Source organism: Schistocerca piceifrons, chromosome 2, assembly GCF_021461385.2.
Source record: "Schistocerca piceifrons isolate TAMUIC-IGC-003096 chromosome 2, iqSchPice1.1, whole genome shotgun sequence".
Classification (NCBI taxonomy): Eukaryota; Metazoa; Arthropoda; class Insecta; order Orthoptera; family Acrididae; genus Schistocerca; species Schistocerca piceifrons.
The window spans coordinates 342,463,143-342,488,029 of NC_060139.1; the positions used below are offsets into that span (position 1 = coordinate 342,463,143).

Genomic DNA, 24,887 nt, shown 5'->3' on the forward strand with positions numbered 1-24,887 from the left:
CCTTTATTGAAATGTGAGATTTAAAAAGAGGATGTCATCATTTTTCAGCTATGCACTGATTTTCACATTTTATTAATGTGCTTTGATAATTACATTCCTATGTCAAATTATGGGCAAAACATTTTCACAATTCCAGTTGCAGTGATGGATTTATGTACACATCTGCTGTCATTCCACTTCATTCTGAAGCTTTACTTTCAAATTTTCCTCACTGTTCACAAGTACTACAGCCACAGCAGCAAATTTATCTGCTGAGACAATGTAGCATTTATGGCGGTACATCTGACATTCCACGATATTTGAGTACTATGAAATTTTGTCTTTACAATAAATTGCAGTCTTTTAATTACTTTTATTAGCTACTAGATGGTACTCTGTAGAGTTGTTGAGCCAACAGCAAATCTATTAATAACTTGTAGAAGAAATAAAAATATTTTGGAAGAAAAGAAACAGTTGACAAATATGAAGCAAAAATCTGCCTCTTTATCATCTTCATTATAGGTACTGACACACTTCTATATCACTAATAACAAATGAAAATAGTTTACTAAATTTTAGTAAAAATCTCTGCAGCAATACAATCCATGTATTGTTAAACAAATAGAGAACTTCCAACTCAAGCATTATAAATTATGTAACAAATTATATGTTTATATTTCATATTCGACATAACACTGCTCAAAGTAAGGATGGTATATGCCAGATATAGACACTTATTATTTGAGAAAATCTCAGATTTTATTTAGACTAGATATGGAAGTAATCATTATTCTAAAACTTACTTAGAAACCACTGAAATAAGCAAGATAATATTCTATAGGGTTTTGTAGACTATAGCTCCTCTCTGGCATGATCATTCCAAACTGAAACTATGGATGAAATCTTCAAGAAATTATAATGCCAGTATGAGAACAGAGAGGGAAAATAAAAAATAATAACTACTGCAACTGGTACAAAAAAATCTCAATTATATTTCTGCTTGATAAATGGAGACAGTAATGAAAAAAGATAAGAAACATAAATTATAGTTTTGTGTCAACATAGGCTGAAATTACAACTGTTATAGTTTTGTGTCAACATATGCTGAAATTACAACTGTCAAAACACATCTCAATCCTTCTTCCTTTCCAATCTTATTCACTCTTGATTTTTAATTGTATTCTTCCTACTAATGTTCTGCACATTTTTGTGGCATTTGTTCAAATTATAACTTTTACTGTAATTGAGATAATGTTGCCTCCTGAAAGCAGTATACAAATTACCACTTCACTTTAATGAAAAGGAACTGAAAAATTGTATAAAATATTCCACAGCCAGGATGAGAGTCAAGAAAAAACACATTTCATGTGCAACTAATTGGTAGCACAATTAACAATGAAACTACTGTGGCTGTAATTTATTCATAATATTAATGACACAGTAAGAATCCAGTTTCTCATTCTGGAGCGATCTTCAGAAAAGAGCATTGCACATCAGTTGAACTGTAACTCTAAACAGACAAAGAGTTCTTCAAGTAGCAAATGGGTTCAGATTTTTATCATAGTCATCATCTTCTAGAACTGCATCATCATCACTTCCAAGGAAAGGATTTGTGGGATCATTCCCAACAAAAGGATTTTTACTTGCATCATACTCTTCATCATCTTCATTATCAAATGGGTTCTTCGAAACATCAGAAGGAGGTTCATCAAATGGGTTCCTTGGTGTTTGTGACTGCATTGTTTCTTTTAAAGGTGGTGTTGCTCTAGCAGATGGCGAATGTCGTGGTGTAGATTTTAGACTGTGGCTAGCCATTGCTGGTGATCCTGGAACAGGTGAACGTCTGTAGGGTGGTGTTCTGTCAGCAGGCTGTGTAAGGTTTGCTTCTAATGAAGAACTGTACTGCTTATCAGAACGTTTACTTTCATCCAACCGCATCCTTCCCTCTGGGATCACATTAGAGAGCCCATTAACTGAAACACAATTATTTTTGCCAAATTAAATCAGTGATATCATATATATTACAACATGACTTTTAAAGCTACTTACAAGCAGTTATTTTCTTATTCATGTGAGTTATTTGTATTATTATAAGAAAACAATGAGAGTGACTGATCTAAATAAAAAAAGTCAATTTTCCACATAATTAACAGAGACTTCAGCGTTTCATGCTGTTTGTAATTAATAGGCTTGTTTGAATTAGCACTGAATCATGAATGTCAACTGAGTCTTCTGAAAGAATGTGCTGACTGGAATTATACAGTATCCTTGTAAGACACTTCAATGTAACATCAAATTCATACAATAAGTGTTTGATCTGGACCATTTAAAATTTTATGCACACCTGATCTTTGACATAGCCTGTTACTTATCTTACTACTGAAAAACGAAAACAATTATGACAATATAAGATGTACCTGATAATTTGGAAAGCTGGGCCAAAATAAGCAACTGTTCCCATTGCTCAACAGCTAATAACTATAACTGACCTTTAACATGTCACCTGAGGGACAATTTAGTGCTTAATTACTTGGTATGAGATAGTTTTACTTAATCTGTGTCTTGAATTCTACAGAACATTTGCAGAGATTAGAGGCCTCGATTTAGATCAAAGCAGGTGAATATGTGAAACTATACGATTAATCGAAATTCAATCACTGGAAAAAACTAACAAAAATGATGAAGGGTTCCTTTATTCTAGATGTCTTTCCTCTAGTAATCTACATTAACTTACATTTAAACAATGGACACATCAGATTAGAATATCAACAATATTAGGAAAAGAATAGATTGCTAGTCACTGTAAAGATGACATGCTGAGTTGCAGACAGGCAAAACAGCAAGTGTGTTCCACATTATAGCTTCGGCCAAAGCCTCCATCAGCAAGGAAAACACATACACATTTGCACAAGCAAGCACAACTCATGCACACACAACCCTACCACCAACAGCTCTGACTAGAATGAGACTGTCAGGTGAATTGCAATCTGGAGTGGGGCAGGGAAGGGATAACAGCATACAGATGGGAGGATAGAAGAGAACTGTCTAGCAGGGCATGCAAGAACTAGAGACTGCCAGGCACAGTATTGGGAGGTGGGATGTGGTGGGAAAAACAGGAAGCAGAAAAGGAGAGGAGCAAGGAAGGGAATAGGATGGGTGAGTACACTGGCATAGGGTGAGAGAATTTGAAAACGGAGGAGATGATAGAACGAGGGGGTCAAAACTGTTGGGTGGAGAGTGTGGGGACAGCAAGTTATGACAGGCAGATGTTGAATATATTCAGGAGCAGATAATATGTTATGAGGATAGCTCCCATCTGTGCAGTTCAGAAAAGTTGGTGGTCGAGGGGAGGATCAAGATGGCCTGGCTTGTGAAGCAGCCAGCATTATGTTCAGCTCTTGTCCACAGTTTGACAGTGGCCATTCATCCTGGTGGACTACTGATTGGTAATCATACCACTATAAAAGGCTGTGAAATGGTTGCATAGTATCTGATATACAACATGGCTGCTTTCACAGATGGCCCAGCCTTTGACGGGTAAGATAAGCCTGTGACAGGACTGTAATAGGAAGTGCTAGTGGGAGGATTGGGCAGGTGTTGCACCAGGGTCTTCCACAGGAACAAGATCTCTGTAGCAGGGGCCTGGGACTGGGAGTGGCACAAGGTATGGACAAGGATGTTGTGGAGGGTGGACTGGACAATGGAACACCACTACAGGGGAGGCGGATAGGATCTTGGGTAGAATCTCCCTCATTTTAGGTCATGATGATAGATAATCAAAGTTCTGACAAAAGTTGTGGTCAGTTGTTCCAGTCTGGGGTGGAACTGAGTGACAAAGGGGGCACTCTTCTGTAGTGGGACCTTGGTGGTGGCGGGAGGATTGATGGGGTGTGGGGAAATAGCATGGGAAATCTGTTTCTGTTATAGATATGGGGTATAGTGCCTGTCTGTGAAGGCCCTGGTAAGACCTTCAGTATACTGGCAATGGAGTTTTTGTCACTGCAGACACATCAACCCTGGGTGGCACTGCTGTATGGGAGGGATGTTTCGGCGTGGAAGGGATGGCAGCTATCAAAAAGCAGGTACCACTGGTGGTTGGTGGGTTATATGTGGACAGAGGTGTGGATGGAGCCATTAGAGAGGAGGGTGTCAACACCCAGGAAGATGGCACACTGAGTTGAGGAAGACCAGGTGAAGCAGATGGGAGAGAAGGTGTTGGGGTTGTGAAGGAATGAGGATAGGGTGTCCATACCATGAAGATGTCATCAATGAACCAGACCAGAGGTTTGGGAGGCTAGGAAGGTTTTCTCTAGATAGCTCGTAAACAGATTGGCATGGTATGGTGATATACAGGTCCAATGGCTGTGCTGCAGATTTGTTTGTAATATACCTTTCCTTCAAAGGAGAAATAGTAATGTGTTAGGGTAAAGTTCGTTAGGTGAATGAGGGATGATCTATTGTAAATGAGAACACTGAAAAAGAAAAGAGCGTACCGCAAAAGAGAATGTACATTGTACATTTGAATATGAGCAAAAAGTCTCTCACCAAATGTTTTGGATGGTTTCCCTTCATGCAATCTTAATCTTCCTTCTGGAACAGTGCTATATGTCCCTGATGTCAATGTTGTCTCAGGCTGCGTGATAGCAGATGGTTCTGAAATGAGGAACAAGTAAATAATAATAATAATAATAATAATAATAATAATAATAATAATAATAATAATAATAATACCTTAATTTTAATGAACCCTCATACAAACAACTGGACACACATGTAGAAGATCTGCAGGTTGAGTTATAAGTAATGTTTCCATGTGTTTTAGATAAGACTAGATGGGAATAACGCAATACACAAAACATATATTTACCTGAGGTTACTAGAAAATATGTTAGGTGTAATGTACAGATGTGCTGTGAGCAGTGATGTCATCGCTGACTCTCTCATGTCAACACACCACACAGAAACTAATAGGCCAACTGTGCATACATGTAACTCGTAGACAATTGTGAATGCAACTGGGATTTTTCATGTCATACTGTATTATTATTAACTCATTTGGTAATTAAATAAGCAAATAATTATACCTTTATTTAAACACATATATATATATGATATATAACATGAAAATGCGCCCCTTGCAATATCTCCAGATGGCCAATTAGCACACCATCCTTTCACAAACACATGTTGCCAGTCAGAAAAAGATCCCCCAACCACTTTTCAAAAACGTTCTTTTTCCATAATTTCTAATTATTGGCAAAACATGCAGTGTTGCATTAACAATGTTGTCTGTTTTCATGGTTAATGTTTTCTGTACTTGTAGTTCCATTAGTTGATAATATATTGATATGTAAAATCTATTCTACTACTTTACTGAGACTTCATTTTTGAACCCGAATTTACTACTCATTATTATGCTCATTCCTACCCCCTATATCAATTTTGAAGGATGGGAGATACAGAGTTGGAACAGCACCAGGCTTTGACTTGCATTTCGGAGAAAGTTCAACAGTTCACTTTTCCAATATCATTTATACTCCTGAATGAGCAAAATGTATTGATCACACACAGCTATTAGTAACTGGAAATGAATTAGCATGTTTATAAGCATTTATCCCTTTTTATTTTCATACCAATACTCATAGGAAATTATTAAACTTAATTTCTAACCTGCAGAGGTTAGCATAACTTGAGATGGCACAGCAAACCATAATTTTTCAATGAAAACAATTCAAAATATACTCTCAAAACTCCTCAATAGACTTATAACTGTTGTTTAAAACTGTAATTAATCACCATTTACAAACTAAAACAACAGGTTATGGCAGTGGTGGGCTAGTGATCAGTGACTGGGTCATCTGTGATACCAATGTTGCAGCTCGCTACTGTGCACTCTCTCTATGATCCCTAATGTACTACCCTGTAGCTGAATTACTACATACTAGTTGATCTAAAAATTACAGAAAAAAGTATTGGCAGAAGAATGATGCAGTTATCAAAAACATAATGAAACAAAGTTGTATTTGTAACAAAAAATAAATAAATAACAAACCTGCTAGATCAGGTACATTTTTCTCTGACAGATGGGGTTTCAGTTAAGTCAGTAGTTTGTACAGTGCTGTAGTACAGTCAATAGTAGGGTATATTTACACTGCCATTAACTGGAAAGCTCACCTTATTTACCCACAGAATGTACAATAAGCCGTTTGCATTGTTTTACAAATTTAACAATGAGTAAATCTGTTCGACTAACAATGATCATAACACCCGCAGTGATACATCTTCACGGTAAATGAAACTTTTTTGCTCATAATTATTTAAATTATTTGGCAACTGGAATATATAAAATAAGTACCGAATTCTTAAAATGTGAAGGTATGACACTACACTGAAGGCTTCTACATGCAATTAATCTCTGCTGGCAAACCGGTAAAATACCCAAAGCATGGAAAAACAGCATAATTATTATCTTTGTTAAAGAAAAGTAACATTTTGTGTTTAATTAAAGCATTCAAATGTATATCAATTGTCTCTGTGAGCCATGTGTGTAGCATGTCTGTCAACTGTGCATTAGTCCAGCTGGCAAAGAAAAAATAGGGGAAAAATCATGTGGAGACAAATTTTTGTATAGTGATAGGGAGGAGTGTAATGAACAACATACTAAATATTCTGATTGGTCATGTGAGCCTGTGTTTGGGGTGGCATTTATTTGTTTTCCTTGAATAACTTGAAAACCGCAGCTTCTAGTGGAAATGTTTCAGAGGACAATATTGAACTACATGAAATTCCATTAAAAACGTCCTATTCACTTTTTCTGCAGGACTAATAGTTTGCTTGTTGCAGGGCGCAGAGGAATCACAGATTATTGAAAATATTGCTTTAATGGAACATAATTTATGTATACAGTTAAATAACGTGGGTCAAGAACAAATATTAAATGTGTATATCACATCTATAACATCCATGGTCTAGGGGTAGTGTCTTTGATTAGTAATCAAAAGGTCCTCACTCTTAGGTTCGAAATCCACCACAGCTTAAATTTTGATTAATAATCAGCATTGGCAGTCGAAGACTTTCAGCATAAGATGTCACCCTCATTCTGCCAATGAACTTGTCAAAGAGGGCAGAGGAGCAGACAGAGTTTCAGGGCGCTCTCTTGTCCTTGAGGTGGGAAACTGACCCTAAAGGCACATCAGCAATGGTCAATGGAATGAGGATGCAGAATGCAATGGAAATCATTGCATTAAAGACACATAATGTGTATCCACATGCCATGCAGCCTGTAATTGAAAAAGTGTATGATTATGTCCCCACTGGCAAAATATTCCAGAACAGTCCCCAATTTGGATCTCCAGGGGGGGACTGCCAAGGGGGAGGTGACCATGAGAAAAAGATTGACTAACCAATGAAAGGATAACATTCTAAAAGTTGGGGCATGGATGTCAGAAGCTTGAATGTGCTCAATCTAGATATAATAGGGGTCAGTGAAGTGAAATGGAAAGAAGACAAGGATTTCTGGTCAGATGAGTATAGGGTCAACAGCAGCAGAAAATGGTAAAACAGGAATAAGATTCATTATGAATAGCAAGGTAGGGCTGAGAATGTCTAGTTGTAAGGCTGTTTTTATCAGAGTCGACAGCAAACCATCACCGATAATGTTAATTCAGATAAACATGCTGACATCGCAAGGTGAAGATGAAGAGAGAGAGAAAGTTTATGAGGATATTGAAAGGGTAACACAGTAGGTAAAGGGAGATGAAAATCTAACAGTCATGGGGGACTGGAATGCAAAAAATGGCTCTGAGCACTATGGGACTCAACTGCTGTGGTCTTAAGTCGACTGGAATGCAGTTGTAGGGGGAGGAGTAAATGGAAAGGTTACAGGAGAATATGGGCTTGTTTACAAGGAATGAGAGGGGAAAAAGACTAATTGAGTTCTGTAATAAATTTTGTCTAGTAATAGCGAATACTCTGTTTAAGAATTACAAGAGGAGGAGGTATACTTGGAAAAGACTGGTGATACAGGAAGATTTCAGTTAGATTCCAAAACCAGATACTGGATTGTAAGGCGTACCCAGGAGCAGATATAGACTCAGATTGCAATGTAGTGGTGATGAAGGAGGCTATAGATACAGCAATAAGGAATGGCTCAGCAGGCAGTACAGTTGAAGAGGAATGGACATCTCTAAAAAAGGCAATCACAGAAAATGGAAAGAAAAATACAGATACAAAGAAGGTAACTGTGAAGAAACCTTGGGTAACAGAAGAAATACTTCAGCTGATTGAAGAAAGAACGAAGTGCTAAACGTTTAGGAAAATTCAGGAATACAGAAACACAAGTCACTGAGGAATGAAACAAATAGGAAGTGCAGGGAAGCTAAGCCAAAATGGCTGCATCAAAGATGTGAAGATACTGAAAAGAAATGATTGTCGGAAGGACTGACTCAGCATACAGGAAAGTCAAAACAACCTTTGATGAGATTAAAAGCGAAGGCAGTAACATTACGAGTGCAATGGGAATTCCATTGTTAAATGGAGAGGAGAGAGTGGATAGGTGGAAAGAGTACATTGAAGGCCTCTATGAGAGGGACGATTCATCTGATGTGATAGAAGAAGAAGAAACAGGAGTTGATTTAGAAGAAACAGGGGATCCAATATTAGAATTAGAATTTATGAGAGCTTCGAAGAGTTAAGATCAAATAAGGCAGAAGGGATAGATAACATTCCATCAGAATTCCTAAAATCGTTGGGAGTTGTGGCAACGAAATGACTATTCTCACTGGTGTGTAGAATGTTTGAGTCTGGCAACATACCATCTGACTTTCGCAAAAATATCATCCACACAATTCTGAAAACTGCAAGAGCTGACAAGTGTGAGAATTATCATACTATCAGCCTAACAGCTCACGTATCCAAGTTGCTGACAAGAATAATATACAGAAGAATGGAAAAGAAAATTGAGGATGTGTTAGATGACGATCAGTTTGGCTTTAGAAAAGGTGAAGGCACCAGAGAAGCAATTCTGACATTGTGGTTGACAATGGGAGCAAGACTAAAGAAAAATCAAGACATGTTCAAAGGATTTGTCGACCTGGAAACAGTGATCAACGATGTAAAATGGTGCAAGATATTCGAAATTCTGATAAATATAGGTGTAAGCTATAAGGAGACAAGGGTAATATGCAATAAGTGCAAGAGGCAATAATAAGAATAGATGACCAAGAACGACAGACTTGGATTAAAAAGGGTGTAAGGCAGGGATGTAGTCTTCCTCCCCCCCCCCCCCCCCTTTCTGTTCAATCTGTACATCAAAGAAGCAATGATGGAAATAAAAGAAAGGTTCAGGAGTGGAATTAAAATTCAAAGTGAAAGGATATCAATGATATGATTCGCTGATGACATTGCTATCCTGAGTGAAAGTGAAAAAGAATTACATGATTATCTGCTAAATGGAGTGAACAATCTAATTAGTACAGAATATGGACTGGAAGTAAATCGGGGAAAGATAAAAATAATGAGAAGTAGCAGAAATGAGAACAGTGAGGAACTTAACATCAGGACTGATGGTCATAGAGCAGATGTAGCTAAGGAATTCTGTTACCTAGGCAGCAAAATAACCAATGACAGACAAAGCAAGGAGGACATCAAAAACAGACCAGCACTGACAGAAAGTGTATTCCTGGTCAAGAGAAATCTACTAGTTTCAAACAAAGGTCTTAATTTGAGGAAGAAATTTCTGGGAATGTACGCCTGAAGCACAGCATTCTATGGTAGTGAAACACGGACTGTGGGAAAACTAGAACAGAAGAGAATCTAAGCATCTGAGATGTGGCACAACAGACAAATATTGAAACTTAGGTAGAATAATAAGGTAAGGAATGAGGTGGTTCTGCGCAGAATCGGAGAGAGGAGAGGAATATATGGAAAACACTGACAAGGAGAAGGGACAGGATGACATCTGTTGAGACATCAGGGAATGGGTTCCATGGCGCCAGAGGGAGGTGTAGAGTGCAAAAATTGTAGAGGAAGATGTAGATTGGAAAACATCCAGCAAATAATTGAGGACATAGATTGCAAGTGCTACTCTGAGATGAAGAGGCTTGCACAGGAGAGGAATTCATGGCGGGGTGCATCAAACCAGTCAGAAGATTAATGACCCAATAAAGAAAAAAACTGATCCACACATAAGTGCAGAAGAACTGTCTTAAGTGATAAATTGTGTTCCGGGTGCCTGTAATAGTGGGCGAAGGCAGGGATGGAGGCTAGAAGCATGAGGGAAGGCAGCTCACTGGACTGTGGTCACGCACTGCCCTCCTTCATAGGTGTGCAGAACGAAGAGTGAGTAGGCACTTACTCAGTCTGTCTAGCTCACTACATCACAAAAAGCAACTAGAGGGTATTTCACAAAGTTATACTGACTCTTCCACTGTTCGCCTTACGAATCTCAGGTTCAAAATGGTTCAAATGGCTCCGAGTACTACAGGACTTAACATCTGAGGTCATCAGTCCCCTAGAACTTAGAACTTCTTAAACCTAACTAACCTAAGGACATCACACACAGCCATTCCCGAGGCAGGATTCAAACCTGCGACCGTAGCAGTCGTGTGGTTACGGACTGAATTGCCTAGAACCGCTCGGCCACCATGGCCGGCTGAATTGCACGTGATGCAGTGTGCAGAAACGCTCGGGGTGAGGGGGTTATTTTCCACAAAGTGGGTTAACACTACATGGAATACTAATAGTACTTACAGCAGAAATGCATATGAACAGAATCTATGTAAATCTCTGCAGACTGTTTACAATGCTACAGGGGAAAGTGATTCTTAATAATTAATTCAGTCATGCTGTACGGCAATTGTAGCATTCTTCCAGGAAAGAGTGTGTGTGAGTGTGTGTGTGTGGTTTGAGGTTTCCAGGAAAGACGACCTCTCCCAACTCAGGTGTAGCTCACTTTTTGGTTTACAGACAGACTATACCTCCCCAACATTTCCTGTCCACTTATCTCATATGAGTAGACAAAATAACTTCACTGAGCTCATGCGTACATAGTGAAGTTACTTTCAGTTTACTGAGTACTTATTTGCAGTTATTAAAAGAGCTATTGTCTAACAAAACTTGACAGCTGGAGCTGTCAACTGTCTACAACACCAAAGAGTCTGCCCAAGTATAACAAGCTGTCAACTTATATTCGACAATGTCGATTTCATGGTCTCCACTATCAATAGCTGGAGTACTTTTCACAACTTGAAGCTACAAATGCATCACTCCAGTGTCAGCTCTCCCAACATCTGAAGAGGCCCAGAGGCTTAAATTGGCTACCAATGTAACAGAAGTAAATTATCTAATTAAGGAAATTCAGATATTTCAATACAAGTCAAGCAACGCATTATAGCAGATTACTGTCCTAGATTTAAACATGATCAGTCCTGTTCCATCAGACATATTGACATCCACCTTGCAAGATATACTTTGGATCTGAGGTAAGTGACTTTACTCAGTGAAGTTCACTCTCTAAGTGTCAGCAGTCCCTGAGTGGAAGAGATTTATGCAGTGTACCAGTAGCGCAATTAACGGTGAGAGATGGGCTGCAACTTTCTGGTCATTCAGTACTTCACCACCAAGTGACTACAACAGGTTTCCACAGCTTTACAATATCCTGTCAATGACTGACAGCGGCAAGATCCTACATTTACCCGCCCAATCCCTTTCCCATCAATGCTGCAAAGGTCACTGACAACATCACACTTACAAATTAGGTACTTCTCTGCCACCGTTTATAGGAACATATTTTACATAAAAACTCACCTAACAACTGCAAATAAGTAACCACCCAATAAACTGGAAATAGCTCCACTATATGAAAACAAGCTTTGTGACATTGTCTACTTATGTAAGAGAAATGAACACAAAATGCTGGGGAGGTATAGTTTGTCTGTAAGCAGAAAAGGGAGCATTATTCGGGGTGAAAGATATTGACTCTCCTGGAAGAACCCAACAACTGCTGTACAGGATGACTAAGTATCAATTTCCCCTCTAGCAGTGTACAACAGTATGCAGAAATTTACATAGAATCTGTCCATAAGCTTTTCTTGCATTTGTATTATCAGCAACTCATATCTGTATTCAATGTAGTGTTGACACACTTTGTGGAAAATAAGCACCTCCCTCCCGGGAGTGTCAATGCACTACATCGCCAGTGGCTCATAAGGCGAGCTACATTTGTTTCATACCATTACAACAATATTTTTAATAATTCATGATTTTTCCAACCTCTGCAATGTGGAAACTACTAGTCCTAGAGAAAATGTGAACAGAATCTTTATTGTAGGAAATTTAATGTATTTTAATTTTGTACTGCCAGACATTTTCATCTAGAAGCTGCAGTTTCTAAGTTATTGCTGAAAAACATAAGAACTGACCTTTAAATGCCACCCCACCAACACAATCACAAACCACCAATCAGGGTTTTTAGTATGTTATTCATTACACTCCTCCTTACCACTGTGCAAAAATCTGCAACTACATGAATTTTTCCCCCCTTTGTTGACTGGGCTGTGTTGTGTAGCACTGAGTGCAGTATAGCATGTGGGTTGTTTTAACTTCAAGTGGTCTTATAAAGTGTCCAGTACTCTGTTGTTAGGTAAAACTTTGCCCTGACAGTTAATATTGTACAAAAATTTTCGTTCCCCCCCCGCCCTCGGGAAATGAGTGACAAATGTGTCAGGACGCATTCAAGATTCTAAAGCTTTTTTATTTATTTATTGATTTTTTCCACAGAGTCACCAGTGTAAAATATTGCTCCAGAATGGCACGATCTATGAGCACCACAGTAAAACAGAGTATAGCAAACAGTTACTAGAGTAATTAAGAGAGGGGAATGCAGCAGACAGAGAGAATGAATATTAAATATTTTGAAAAGAATTCCATGGAGCAATGAAGAATGGATTTTTTTTAAAATAAAAGCACAGAGAAGTAAGATTTCTATGAATGTGAATGTGTTTAACAGCAAGAGACTCTCATGAATAAGTAAAGAAAAAATTTAAAAAAAGTAATAATGCTGTTTGTGTAAGACAGCAAAATGTATGTGATAAAATGTACGATTTACTTGTTAAATATGTAGAGACAAAGATGTTTAGCAGAAATCAAACAATGGAAAATCCAGGATGGAACGTAACAATATTATGAGAAGGAAAGTTGCTACTCACCACAGGTGATGCTACTCGCAGTGCGGTTTCACTTGCCTGAGATTGCAGTGTGTGTGTGTGTGTGTGTGTGTGTGTGTGTGTGTGTGTTTCTACTGTGATGTGATAAAATTGGTAACTGACAGTCTCAGGATGTTTGTGGGACTCTTTTTCCACAAAGAGTCTGAGGGGACCTGTGTCTTTAGATCTAGTGCCCAAGTAGTTTCAAATACAGAATTCAGGTTGCTTAATATTTCATTTAGATATCGGTATTTAGATGTAGTACTGCTCAAACAGTTCGTTTTTCAGCTGAGCTGAGTACAGTAATTGTGGTAACACGGATTGTGAAGGAACAAGAAGGTAGGGATGAGATAAGAATTTTACAAAACGAAACTGAAATATTTAAAAGGGAAAGTCAAAGTATCAAAAGAGGATTGAGTCCCTATGTCAGAAAGCAGATGAAGATACTGCTGAGCAGTAAACTTGAGGAATTAGGAAAATGAGAGAGTGTGGTTTGTCTGTGGATAATATCAGTGTTGCGATTGTGAATACTGACATGATGTGAAAAAAAGGGAGGTAAAATAGTTAAAAGTGATGATACTCTACCACCACACAACAGTCCTGAAGTTAACAGCAGACTACTGGAAAAACATAAAGAGTCTGGAGCAGATATGAGTGTCTGTCAGAGGTGATGTTCAGGACGGCCAAATGCTGAAAGTGTGAATTCAAATGGGAGTTGTGATTGGTGGGAGGACGTGCGGAGTTTCAATTTAAAAAAAAGGTGAAATTATAAAAAAGAGTATGATAAAAATGTCCAATATCAGGTATATTATTCATGTTATCCAAAACTGGAAGCCATGAGTGCGTAAAGGTATTAAAATCTAAGAGACAGTATTAGATTATACTTTATATGTAGTGAACTAATAATGTATGTTTCAGCACTGGAACAGTCTATGTAAACAATATAATTTTGAGATTTCTGAAAGTGATGGCTTTCTGGGGAAAAGACATGGTCCGGACCAAAACAACTGCAAAGGACATGTTGGAATACGAGTCATTTGTCATGTATTTCACCAGCAAACTGGCCAAGACAGCAGGTGCAAAATTAACAGTAATGGAAAGGATAGATTGCTGCTCACCAAACAGATGGAATGTTGAGTTGAAGACAGACACAATAAAAAGACTGTTACTCATTAAGCTTTCGGCCAACACCTTCATCAGCAAAGAGAAACACACACACACACACACACACACACACACACACACACACACACACACACAAGCACATCTCTCACACATGACTGCTATCTCTGGCTGCTTAGGCCAGACAAACTGAAGTGTCCACACAGCCTAGTCAAATGGGGATGGCACATCAGCAAGGACAGCAGCTTCCTTGCCCAGTATGCTGAAGGTCTCACAAAGGCTTTCACAGATAGGCACTATCCCCAGACCAAGTCTGCAGATTCCCTTGATATATCCCACACACTCAGGGCTTTGATTACCTATCATCATGCTCTGATATGAGATACATTTACCCAAGATCCTACCCACCCCTCCCAAAGTGGTGTTCTGTCACTTACCCAACCTTCACATCATTGTAGTCTATCCCATGCCGCCCCCCAATCCCAGGCCCTTGCCATATTCCACGGAAGACCTATGTGCAAGACCTGCCCGATCCACCTACCCAGCACTTCTCATTCCAGTCCTGTCACAGGCTTATGCTATCCCATCAGAGGTCGGGCCAACTTGTGAAAGTAGCCACGTCACGTGCTAGCTTTGCTGCAATCATTCCTCAACTTTTTATATTGGTACGGCTACCAACCTACTGACCAGATATCCACCAAGATGAATGGCCACCACTAAGCTGTGGCCAAGAGCAAAGTGGACTACCCTGTTGCACAACATGCAGCTGAACATAACAAGCATTCATTTCCATAGCTGTTGCAAACACCATCTGGATCCTTCCCACCATCACCAGCTTTTCTGAACTGCACAAATGGGAGTTATTCCTGACACACATTCTCTGCTCCAGAAATCATACTGGCCACAACCTATGATAGCTTATTGTCCCAGCCAACAGTTTGTGCCCCCCTCCTACCTCACAGCCCTCACTGTGCGCTGCTCTCTGCCAGTGCACCAACTGATCTCTTCTCTTCCTCTGCTCCTCTCCTTTGCACTTCCTTTCTTCCCCTCCCTCCCTCCATCACAGCCTCGCAACACTGCACCAAGTGCCTGTCCCTGCATGCTCCACCAGGCAGCACTCTTCCCTCTTCCTGCACCCACACCCAGCTATCCCTCTCCCTTCCCCACTTCACTACGAATTCTTCCTCCTGCTCGAAGAGTTGCAGTTTCAGTCTGGCCCGAGCCTCGTGACGAAAGCTTTGGCTGAAAGCTTAATGTATAACTGTCTCTTCATTGTGCTTCTCTGCAACCCGACGTATTATCTGTAACTAACTAAATTTTGGCTGTGGCATCACATTTCTGCCTGTTTCATCTCTTGTAATTTGACCTAATTGTATCATCTTCAGTAAAAACACGATTATATTGACTAGAAAACAACCATATTTTATATAACTGGGAACTTACTTAGTGATGGCTTTTCTGACACAGAAGAATCAGTTATAAGAGTTAGCTTATTGAATACTCCACGCCCAAAATAATCTGCTACTAATGAGAAACCATCCTCAGCACGTTCTAACTGGCTATGGAATATTTCGTGAAGGTCACGACTCTGCTCCTGAAGAATGTAACAACATCATTTCACACACGAGAAGAACTGAATTTGGTATTTAATCATATTATATTCCTTTTGAGAGGCATGTGCATTGATTACCTGTGACTTGATTATATCCAGTATTTTTTTGTTATCTGGCAGACAGGCTGGACACTCATTTTCATTTTCAGCAAAGCTCTGAAAACAACTGAATGTTGGATGTCCAAAATTAGAAATACATTATAACAATGGTAGAAGAACTATGGATACTCAGTATTACATTTTTATGTCACTTAAATAATGAGCTCATCTTGTAAAATTTTATGTTCATGGAAAAAAGTGTGATCAAGTAAAATAACAGCCATAAATTTAATACTACATTATGTTGCATGACTTACTGTTGGTGATACGAGTGCTGGCACAGAAAATGAACAGAAGGTAGCTCCAACTGGTGGTTGCAAGCAGAACAGCGCGATGCTTGGAACACCACAGCACTGAAATATTTATGGGAATGGTCTCAGCTGACTATATTATATATTCTATACACCACAAATAAATGCAACTGGAATGACTATGTACACAGACTGTGAAGAAAACGCAGCCATTATAAACATACAGAAACATACAACAAATAATCAGTTGATAAAGGGACATCATGTGTGAAGTGTGAAGAAAAGGGAAACAGAAAAGTTTTATATGTAGAAAATTAATTAGAAGAAATAACTAATGTGATTTATCACAACAACAACAACAACAACAACAAAAATAACTTAAATAGCTTGAAGTACTACTTGAGATAATTTAGTCTTCCCCAACAGTCAAGGTTCCTTGCAAAGGAGGGTGCAACAGTTTGATTGATTGTATTTCAGAACTAAGATTTTTTTTCCCTTCTTACACACCTTTAATTTAAAGTCATATTGTATGATAAAGGCCAAAATCTCTTTTCTGATTTTCCCTCCATGCACAGCTTGTTTTCATGTAGTTTCATTCTGATTACAGAATTAATGGGATATTGTTTAATTATTTTTCATCCATGAAATAAATTGCACAAAGGAGTTAATTTCATTGAATACTTTAGGAACATTATGCTTCAATAGTAACACAAAATAAAACTTGCAATTAATACATTCTCTAATCTAAGCATCTTCAGAATAGGAGGGAAATAACTGGAACAAAGTCTATGAGAGAAAAATCCTGCAACCTGCAAACACTTTCCACTGAGTGAGTATTGTGTGCTATTTTACATATAAAGCAATATCTTCAAAAGAGAGAGAGAGAGAGAGAGAGAGAGAGAGAGAGAGAGAGAGAGAGAGAGAGAGAGAAATTGCACAAAAATGTACATTGCCATATGAAGTCTGAAATTAGTTGCAGAAAAATAAATAGTTCATTGAACAAATAGTGTGACTGGTTGCAGTTTTCTGATGTATATGTTAACAGCTGCACAGTTCTCAAGCCATTTTGGTTAAAATATAGAAACTTGAATGTGCAGTTGCTCACTGTACTCGCACAAGAAACATAACTAGCTAACATTGCTAGCATTTGCTTATTGTAAGTGCACTTAATTTAGAAATAATTTGGCCCAACAAGTAGTTTTAAAAATATTTCTTTCATATCACTGCTGCGCACAAGCCTCCACATCTTCCAGTCAACATACAGTATATCCTATTGTTAATAACGTCATCCAGTCTTCCTCTTTTATCTGCAGTGGCCATCTTTATAATGTCTATCCAGCATGCTTCTGGTCTTCCTAAGAAGTCCCTTCCAGTTATCTCTCCAAATTACCTTGAGCCATTCTCACTTGTTCCAAACCATGACCAAATCATTAAGAGTCCAGATATTTTGACTCACTCTAGCAGTGATCCTTTGATACCACCAATCTCTCTCACCTCTTCATTTCTTAAACTACCCAAGTTTATATCCTGGATCTTGGGCCTCAGGAACTTCGTGTATGACAAGTGTACCACTCTTTGTGTGAGGTTGCACGTTTCTATAGCATATACAGGATGAGGCGAAAGTCTGAATACTCCCCTATAGAAGTTGAATGGTGAGAGGAATCATAATGGTGTCTGGTATGGGGTGGCTGTACATGGGGGCACAATTTATAGGTGCTATGGCAACAGCGGTGACTATCTTGAATTCCTTCATCTTAGATTTGGATTACATGCTTCAAATGGGAAGGGGGTCATGTGGCACATCATTTTGAACTCCCTCTTTCTCAGGAAAACACATGTGAAATTTGTTTTAAAATATCTTTATTTGTGTAGGAGTTTTGGCCTGTTAAAGTTTGAAATTACAAGGAGGTGATCAGTTCCGTTTATTGTCGCAGGTGATCCACAATCACACTTGCACCACAGGAACACATTGAAACTGTGTTAATAAGTGGTGGATCAAGTACCAGAGGGATTGCTGCTAACTTCAATGCCTGGCATCTTATGAGAAATGACATTTCATATATGACAGTGTCTAAGTTATTGGACAAATTTTGTGGATCAGGTTCTGTGGTGGACAAGCCACACAGTGGACGTCCAAGAACAGCCGCCACTGATTTGGAGACTGCAACAGCAGTAGTTGCATTGTTTGTAAAACATCCACATCACAATATGCACTGGTTATGAGCAATATCCAGTGTCAGTTCCCGTTCAATCCTTCATGTCCTGTATACACACCAATGGCACTCCTGCAAGTTACAGTTGCAATACCATCTCTCAGCAGATGATCCTGATCCGCAGATGCAGTTTGCAGAATGGGCTCAGGAGCGGAATTCAAACTTCACATAAGTATTGTTCAGTGACAAAGCTAATCTCTATGTGCAAAAAGAAATAAACAAACAGAATCATCGTTATTGGTCAGATGCAAACTCCTCGTGGGTGGAGCCCTGTAAAGATGCAGGTGGAGGAAAAGCAATGGTTTGGTGCGGGATCTGGGACGCAAGAATCATGGACCCAGCATTTAATGTCGGAATCTTCAATGGTGAGAGGCACCTTAACATGCTCTATGGGTATGTGCTACCAATGCTGATGAATCCAGAGGATGATTTCCAAATCCTCTTCCAACAAGACAATGCACCTCCCCACTATGCTACTGAAGTTAGACAGTTTCTGGATGAACAATTTGGAGGTCACAGGATAGGTAGGAGGGGTCCATCTGGATGGCCACCAGGGTCCCTTGATCTTGTAACTCTTGACTTTTATCTGTGGGGACATCTGAAATCAATTGTGTATGAGGTATAAATCAACAATATAGCCCATCTTTGCCAGTGTATTAAGGAGGCATGTGTCTCTGTTGACTCACAGATCCTGTAATGTATGCAGCAGGACTGGCAAAAAAGACTTTAATCGTATGTCCAGTGCAATGGAGGTCATATTGAGCATATGCTATAATCCCGATTCTGACAAGTGTCCTAGATTTTAATAGGCCATAACTCCTACACAAATAAAGATAGCTTAAAACAGGTTTCATATGCACATGATGTGCCACATAACCCCTTCCCATTTGAAACATGTAACCCAAATCCAAAATGGAGGATATCAAGATGGCCTCACTGTCGCCATAGCTCCTGTAACTTCTGGCCTCACCTGCTGACACCGCATACAAGATGCCATTACGATTCCTTACACCATTCGACTTTCGTAGGGGTGTATCCAGACTTTCACCTCACCCTTTACTTCAGGAGTAATGGAGATCACTTGCCAAAACAAAGGGCTGAGTTGTCAACACACACACACACACACACACACACACACACACACCTGTGCACATACAGTGTGCTGGAAGGGACACACAATGCCAGAAGTGCAGTTCAGCAGGTGAACTGGGGTGGGGGATCTATCAGGTGGTGAGGGTACAGGGAGAAAGACGTGGGAAGCAGGAGAAGAGGAAGGGAGGCAGCAGATGTGCAGAATCTCTCTCCAGTGTGATCAGTCTGATTCACTTGATCCTCCTCAACCCAACATGTCACCTTCCTGGACACTTACCGCCATCTCTTTGTTGGCTCCATCCACACCAGTGTCTACATTAAGCCCACTAAACACCAACAATATAAGCATCTTTACAGCTATCACCTGTTTCACACAAAAAATTGCTCTGATACAGCTTAGCCACCCATGGAAAGCATATCTGCACTGACGAAAATTCCATTGCTCAGTATGCTGGAGGTCTCTCAAAGGCCTTCACAGACAGGAAATATACCACAAATCAAGTCTGCAAGTAGATTGCATATGCCTTATCCTCATACATCTCTAATCCTTCCATCACCCTCCACAATCAGCTGCAAAAGAGTGACCCCTTCATCACCCAGTGTCATCCTTGACTGTAACAACTGAACCATGTTCTTCACCAGGCTTTGGTTATTTATCATCGTGCCCACAGTTGAAAGACAACCTACCAACAATTCTTCTCACCCCTCCTAAAGTGGTGGTCCATCAAGCCCCACAACCTCTTGACCTAACCATCATCATCCATCACTATGTCACTCCCACTCCCAACCCCTTGCCACAGGATCTATATCAGGGCTTAACAACTGGCCGGTTTTGAGCACGAGTACTCGCGTCTGCTCAGGCATGTGCTCGCGAGCAGGTGCAAGGTCGCGGAGTAGGGAGGGAGGGAGGGGAAATGTGCGCGCACGTTTGAATGGGGCCGCAGCGTGCCTATTGAATTCGCGCCGACTGTGTAATGGTAAAGTACTACGATCAGCTCTAACAGTCACTTTGCTGGTTAAGAATCATGTCAAGTCGCCGTTGTTGTAACCCCAACCATGCTTTCACAGTTCAACCCCCAATGGGAGGAATTGTATCTGTTTACAGAAAAAGATGGTCTTGCAAAATGTTTAGTATGTCACAAAACACTGAATTCTTTTAGGAAATTTAATTTGCAGCGACATTATATGTCGTACCACGCGAAGGACTACGGAAGTGGAAAATGTGATGGACCAGATCGTGCACAGGAAGTTATTAAACTTAAAAGGAAGCTATCCAAAGAAGATCTGGACGATGAAGAAAATCAAATGAGGCAGCTCTCAGAGTGAGTTACAAAATTGCTTTGCTTTTAGCAAAATCCCTGCGCCCCTTCACTGATGGAGATTTAATAAAAGAATGTTTGGTAGTTGCAGCAGAACATTTGTGTCCATCTCAAGTTGAGCAGTTTCGGATTGTGCCATTATCTAACATGACCATTATGTGTCGCATACAGGACATGGCAGACGACGTGCAGAGGCAGCTTGCAAATATCTGTAAAGATTTTATGGCGTATTCTATAGCTCTGGACGAAAGTGTTGATATCACTGGAACAGCGCAGCTTGCTATATTTATTAGAGGTGTTAATAGAGATCTTCAGGTGAGGGAGGAGCTCCTCGATGTAGTAGCCATGAAGAATACTACAATCGGAGGTGATATTTTAAGTAGTGTTGAAGGAAGTGTTGAAAATATAGGATTGTCGTGGAATTCTTTAGTTTCAGCGTCTACAGACGGTGCACCAGCGATGACAGGGAAAAAAATCATGTTTCGTTGCACTGTTGAAGGAGAAAATGCAAAATCTGACCGTGCCGAATGAAATAAGGGGCGTTCACTGTGTGATCCACCAGGAAAACTTATGTGCAAAGAGTATCACTCTAAAAAATGTGATGAGTGTTGTTGTTCGCACAACCAATTATGTAAGGAAGCATGGGCTACAACACAGACAATTTAAAAGCTTTCTTGAGGATGTAGATAGCCAGTATGGTAGCCTGCCTTATTACAGCGAGGTCCGCTGGCTTAGTCGTGGCGAATTATTAAATCGATTTTTTTGCCCATTAGATGAGATAAATATGTTCATGGAAATAAATAACATGGGTGTTCCTGAATTGAAAGAGTCTTCATGGAAATGTGATCTCGCGTTTTTAGCAGATTTAACTAGCCATCTGAATGCTTTGAACATTTCACTACAAGGTAAAGATCTGCTAATTACTCATTTCATTGATCGAATACAAGCTTTTAAAATGAAATTGACACTTTGGGTGAGTCAGCTGGAAACAGGAAATCTAGCTCATTTTCCTAAATTATCATCCAAGCAAGATGTTCACAAAGACTGTGAACGTTATTCACATAGTTTAGTTGCCCTTAAGGAAGAATTTGATCAATGCTTTCAAGATCTGACAGCACTAGACAGTGATTTTGATCTGTTCTCCTCTCCATATTCAGCGAATATTGAAGAGATTCATCCTGAGCTGCAACTAGAAATTATTGACCTGCAGTGTGACAGAGAATACGGAGACAAATTTCAGAGCAAGAAATCATTTTGGAATTCTACAGACACTTCCCTCAGGATAGATTTCCTCGTTTACACAAACTGGCGGCTACAATAATATCAACGTTCCGTTCCACGTATGTTTGTGAACAACTGCCCTCTGCAATGAAATGTAACAAGACGCGCCTGAGAAACGCATTGTCTGATCGAAATTTAAACTGCACGCTGCTCCTACAATGCACAAGACCAATTACTCCTAACATAGACGCAATTTTAAAGGGGGAAAAGTACAAGATAACCGAGAATCCCACACTTCAGTGACACCTTTTATTGTGTAACAGTTCACAAATTAATACAAATGTAGAGGCATACACTAAGCTAATAAAATTATGTGGCGCGTGTACATTCTCCTTTATTTGTTTCATTTGTCGCAATAATAATTCGTGAGTGATATCCCTGCAGGTGGCCACGGATTTACATTGACTGGCGGCAGCTCTTGTGTGCCCCACATGACTCTCCCCACTCTCCACTCTGGTCCGGTAGTGGGGATAGCGTGCTCGCGCTGCTCCGTGCTCGCGCCTTGCTGCTCACAGCTTGCTCCGCGAACACGTATGTTGTGAAGCCCTGATCTATATCCTTGTGAAAGACAGGTGCAAGATCTGTCCAAAACACCAACTTAGCACAACTTACTCCAGTCCCATCATGGGCTAATCCTATTCCATCTGAAGCAGGGGCTGCTAAAGTTCTGCCAATATTTTATATGTCTGTGAAAATCAACCAGCTGTCCACCAGAATGAATGTCCACTATCAAAGTTGACCACCCAGAGCATAACATACGTAAGTTCAATTGTTGGCTCACACCACTGCTTCTGGAGCCTTCCCTTCATCACCAGCTTTTCTTAACTACATAGATCGAAGTTATTCTTGCAGCACATCATTCGCTCCCGTAATCCTCCTGGCCTCAACCTCTACTGACTCACTGTTTCCACAACCTCTACCCAGCACTTTCCCCTTCCTCTGTCCTTTCATCACTTCCAAATCCACACTTCCACGTTTTCACATCTAGCACCACATCTCATTGGCTCCAGTGCCCACGTGTCACATGTCTCTCCCATTCACCTGCCACCCCTCCCGCCCCCATTCCTATCCTACACCCCTGCCACCTCTCTCCATTGCTTGCTACCAATTCTCAACTCCTCCTCCTGCTTCCTGCCTCTTCCCACTACAACCAATACAACCCCGTTCCCAGCCCACCTGCTAAACTGCAACGTTGTGTCTTCAGCAGGCACAATGTGTGCATGTGTCAGTGTGTGTGTGTGTGTGTGTGTGTGTGTGTGTGTGTACTTTAGCTTGCCAAAGTAAGGTTGATTTTTTTTGGCACCTTGAGAATCCATAGAAGTCGTCTGACATGTTGACACAAGCACGTGTGCTTCTGAATTCTATCTGCAACCTCTTTCATGGCTAGATTACCTTGAGAATTCATATTTCTAAAGCATGAAAAGTTTTCCACATTTTGCAGGGGGTATCTTGATGTTTGCTGTTTCCTCCTCACAGTTCACTGATACTACTACTGTTCTGAGATTGTATATCTGGAATTCATCTATCCATTTGTCCAGCCCCACTTGTCTCTCAGAACACATCACCAATAAAGCCACGGTGTTAAGCTGTGCATGGTATTTTACAATGTTCTTCGTTATGTCATCCATGACAGCGATGAGCGGCAGTGATGATAGAGGACTAACTTCCTAAAATTCAATTTTGATCTGAAACCAGGCTAAATGACCTTTTTTCAATCACAGAAAGCTAGTACAGTGTTCATACAGCACTTGAGCCTTCCTCACCAAACCTTTGAGCATGCGTCTCTTTCTCAGCCACTCTCACATCTTTCCTCTTTTCATGCTGTCATATGGCTTCTCGGCATCAAGGAACACTAGGTGTAAGTCACAAAGAAAATATGCTTACAGTGGTTTTGAGGTACATGATAAAATAAATGCTACGACTCTGATTGCAATTATAAAGAAATGAAAGCTGATGTCATCTAAAATACCTATTTTTTTATTGGCTGGGCCTTGTATCAGCACATACAATTTAATGGAAAGTGCAGGTTTTATTACACTTAACGGAATATTAATTTCTTGAAAGTTCCTTATTTATATTCCACAAAATCAATTTCCTGAAACTTTTGTCTTTACATCCTATAAAACATTTTTCCCTTGACACCAGAAAAAAACAAACCTTGTCTGCATGGATTGTATCTGCTGTCGGATTTTGTCAGTCTCTTGGCGATATTTGTTGATGAGCTGCTGTTCTTGCTCTGTAAGTTCCTTTTCTGTTTGCAAAACACTGAGCAAGTAACTTCTAACATCACCAATAGTGGCTGTTCCTGAACTGGCCAAAGCATCAACAACAAGAAGTGGAGACAGAAGACGTTGTTTCTCTGCAAGTCAGAAAACAATAAGGATGTACTGCTCACCGTGACAGTAATGATCAAAAGAAGGCAACGAGTAACAACTCGACAGATGTATTCTCCATCAGAAATACAATTTTTCCCCATTATAAAAATAAAACTTATTTCTAACTGTACTACAATAAAAAATTTGCAAAACATATAAGATGCATAATAAAATATTACACATTTTTGCAGGTTTTATTTGCACAATACATTACTTTACAGCAGGATGAAAGCAGAACACATTACATTGCAAAATAAATCCTGTTGGAGGAAGCTTTGTGATTTGAACAATTATTTTAACACTCAGAATTATTAACTCGTATAAAAATACAGTTACAGTATA

General features: G+C 39.7%; 1 protein-coding gene across 3 annotated transcripts in view; it reads right to left on the bottom strand.

Annotated features, from left to right (window-relative positions):
- Positions 1-40: 40 nt before the first annotated feature.
- LOC124776759 (vacuolar protein sorting-associated protein 11 homolog) overlaps positions 41-24,887 on the bottom strand; it is a 195,780-nt gene continuing 170,933 nt past the window's right edge. For all 3 annotated transcript variants that reach the window (XM_047251896.1, XM_047251895.1, XM_047251894.1), the window contains 6 exons: positions 24,328-24,529; positions 16,272-16,367; positions 15,994-16,081; positions 15,747-15,897; positions 4,525-4,632; positions 41-1,952 (listed from right to left, as the gene is read on the bottom strand). In XM_047251896.1, coding sequence (XP_047107852.1) covers positions 1,510-1,952; positions 4,525-4,632; positions 15,747-15,897; positions 15,994-16,081; positions 16,272-16,367; positions 24,328-24,529 — 1,088 coding nt within the window. In that variant the 3' untranslated portion in view covers positions 41-1,509. The remainder of the gene's footprint in view (positions 1,953-4,524; positions 4,633-15,746; positions 15,898-15,993; positions 16,082-16,271; positions 16,368-24,327; positions 24,530-24,887) is intronic.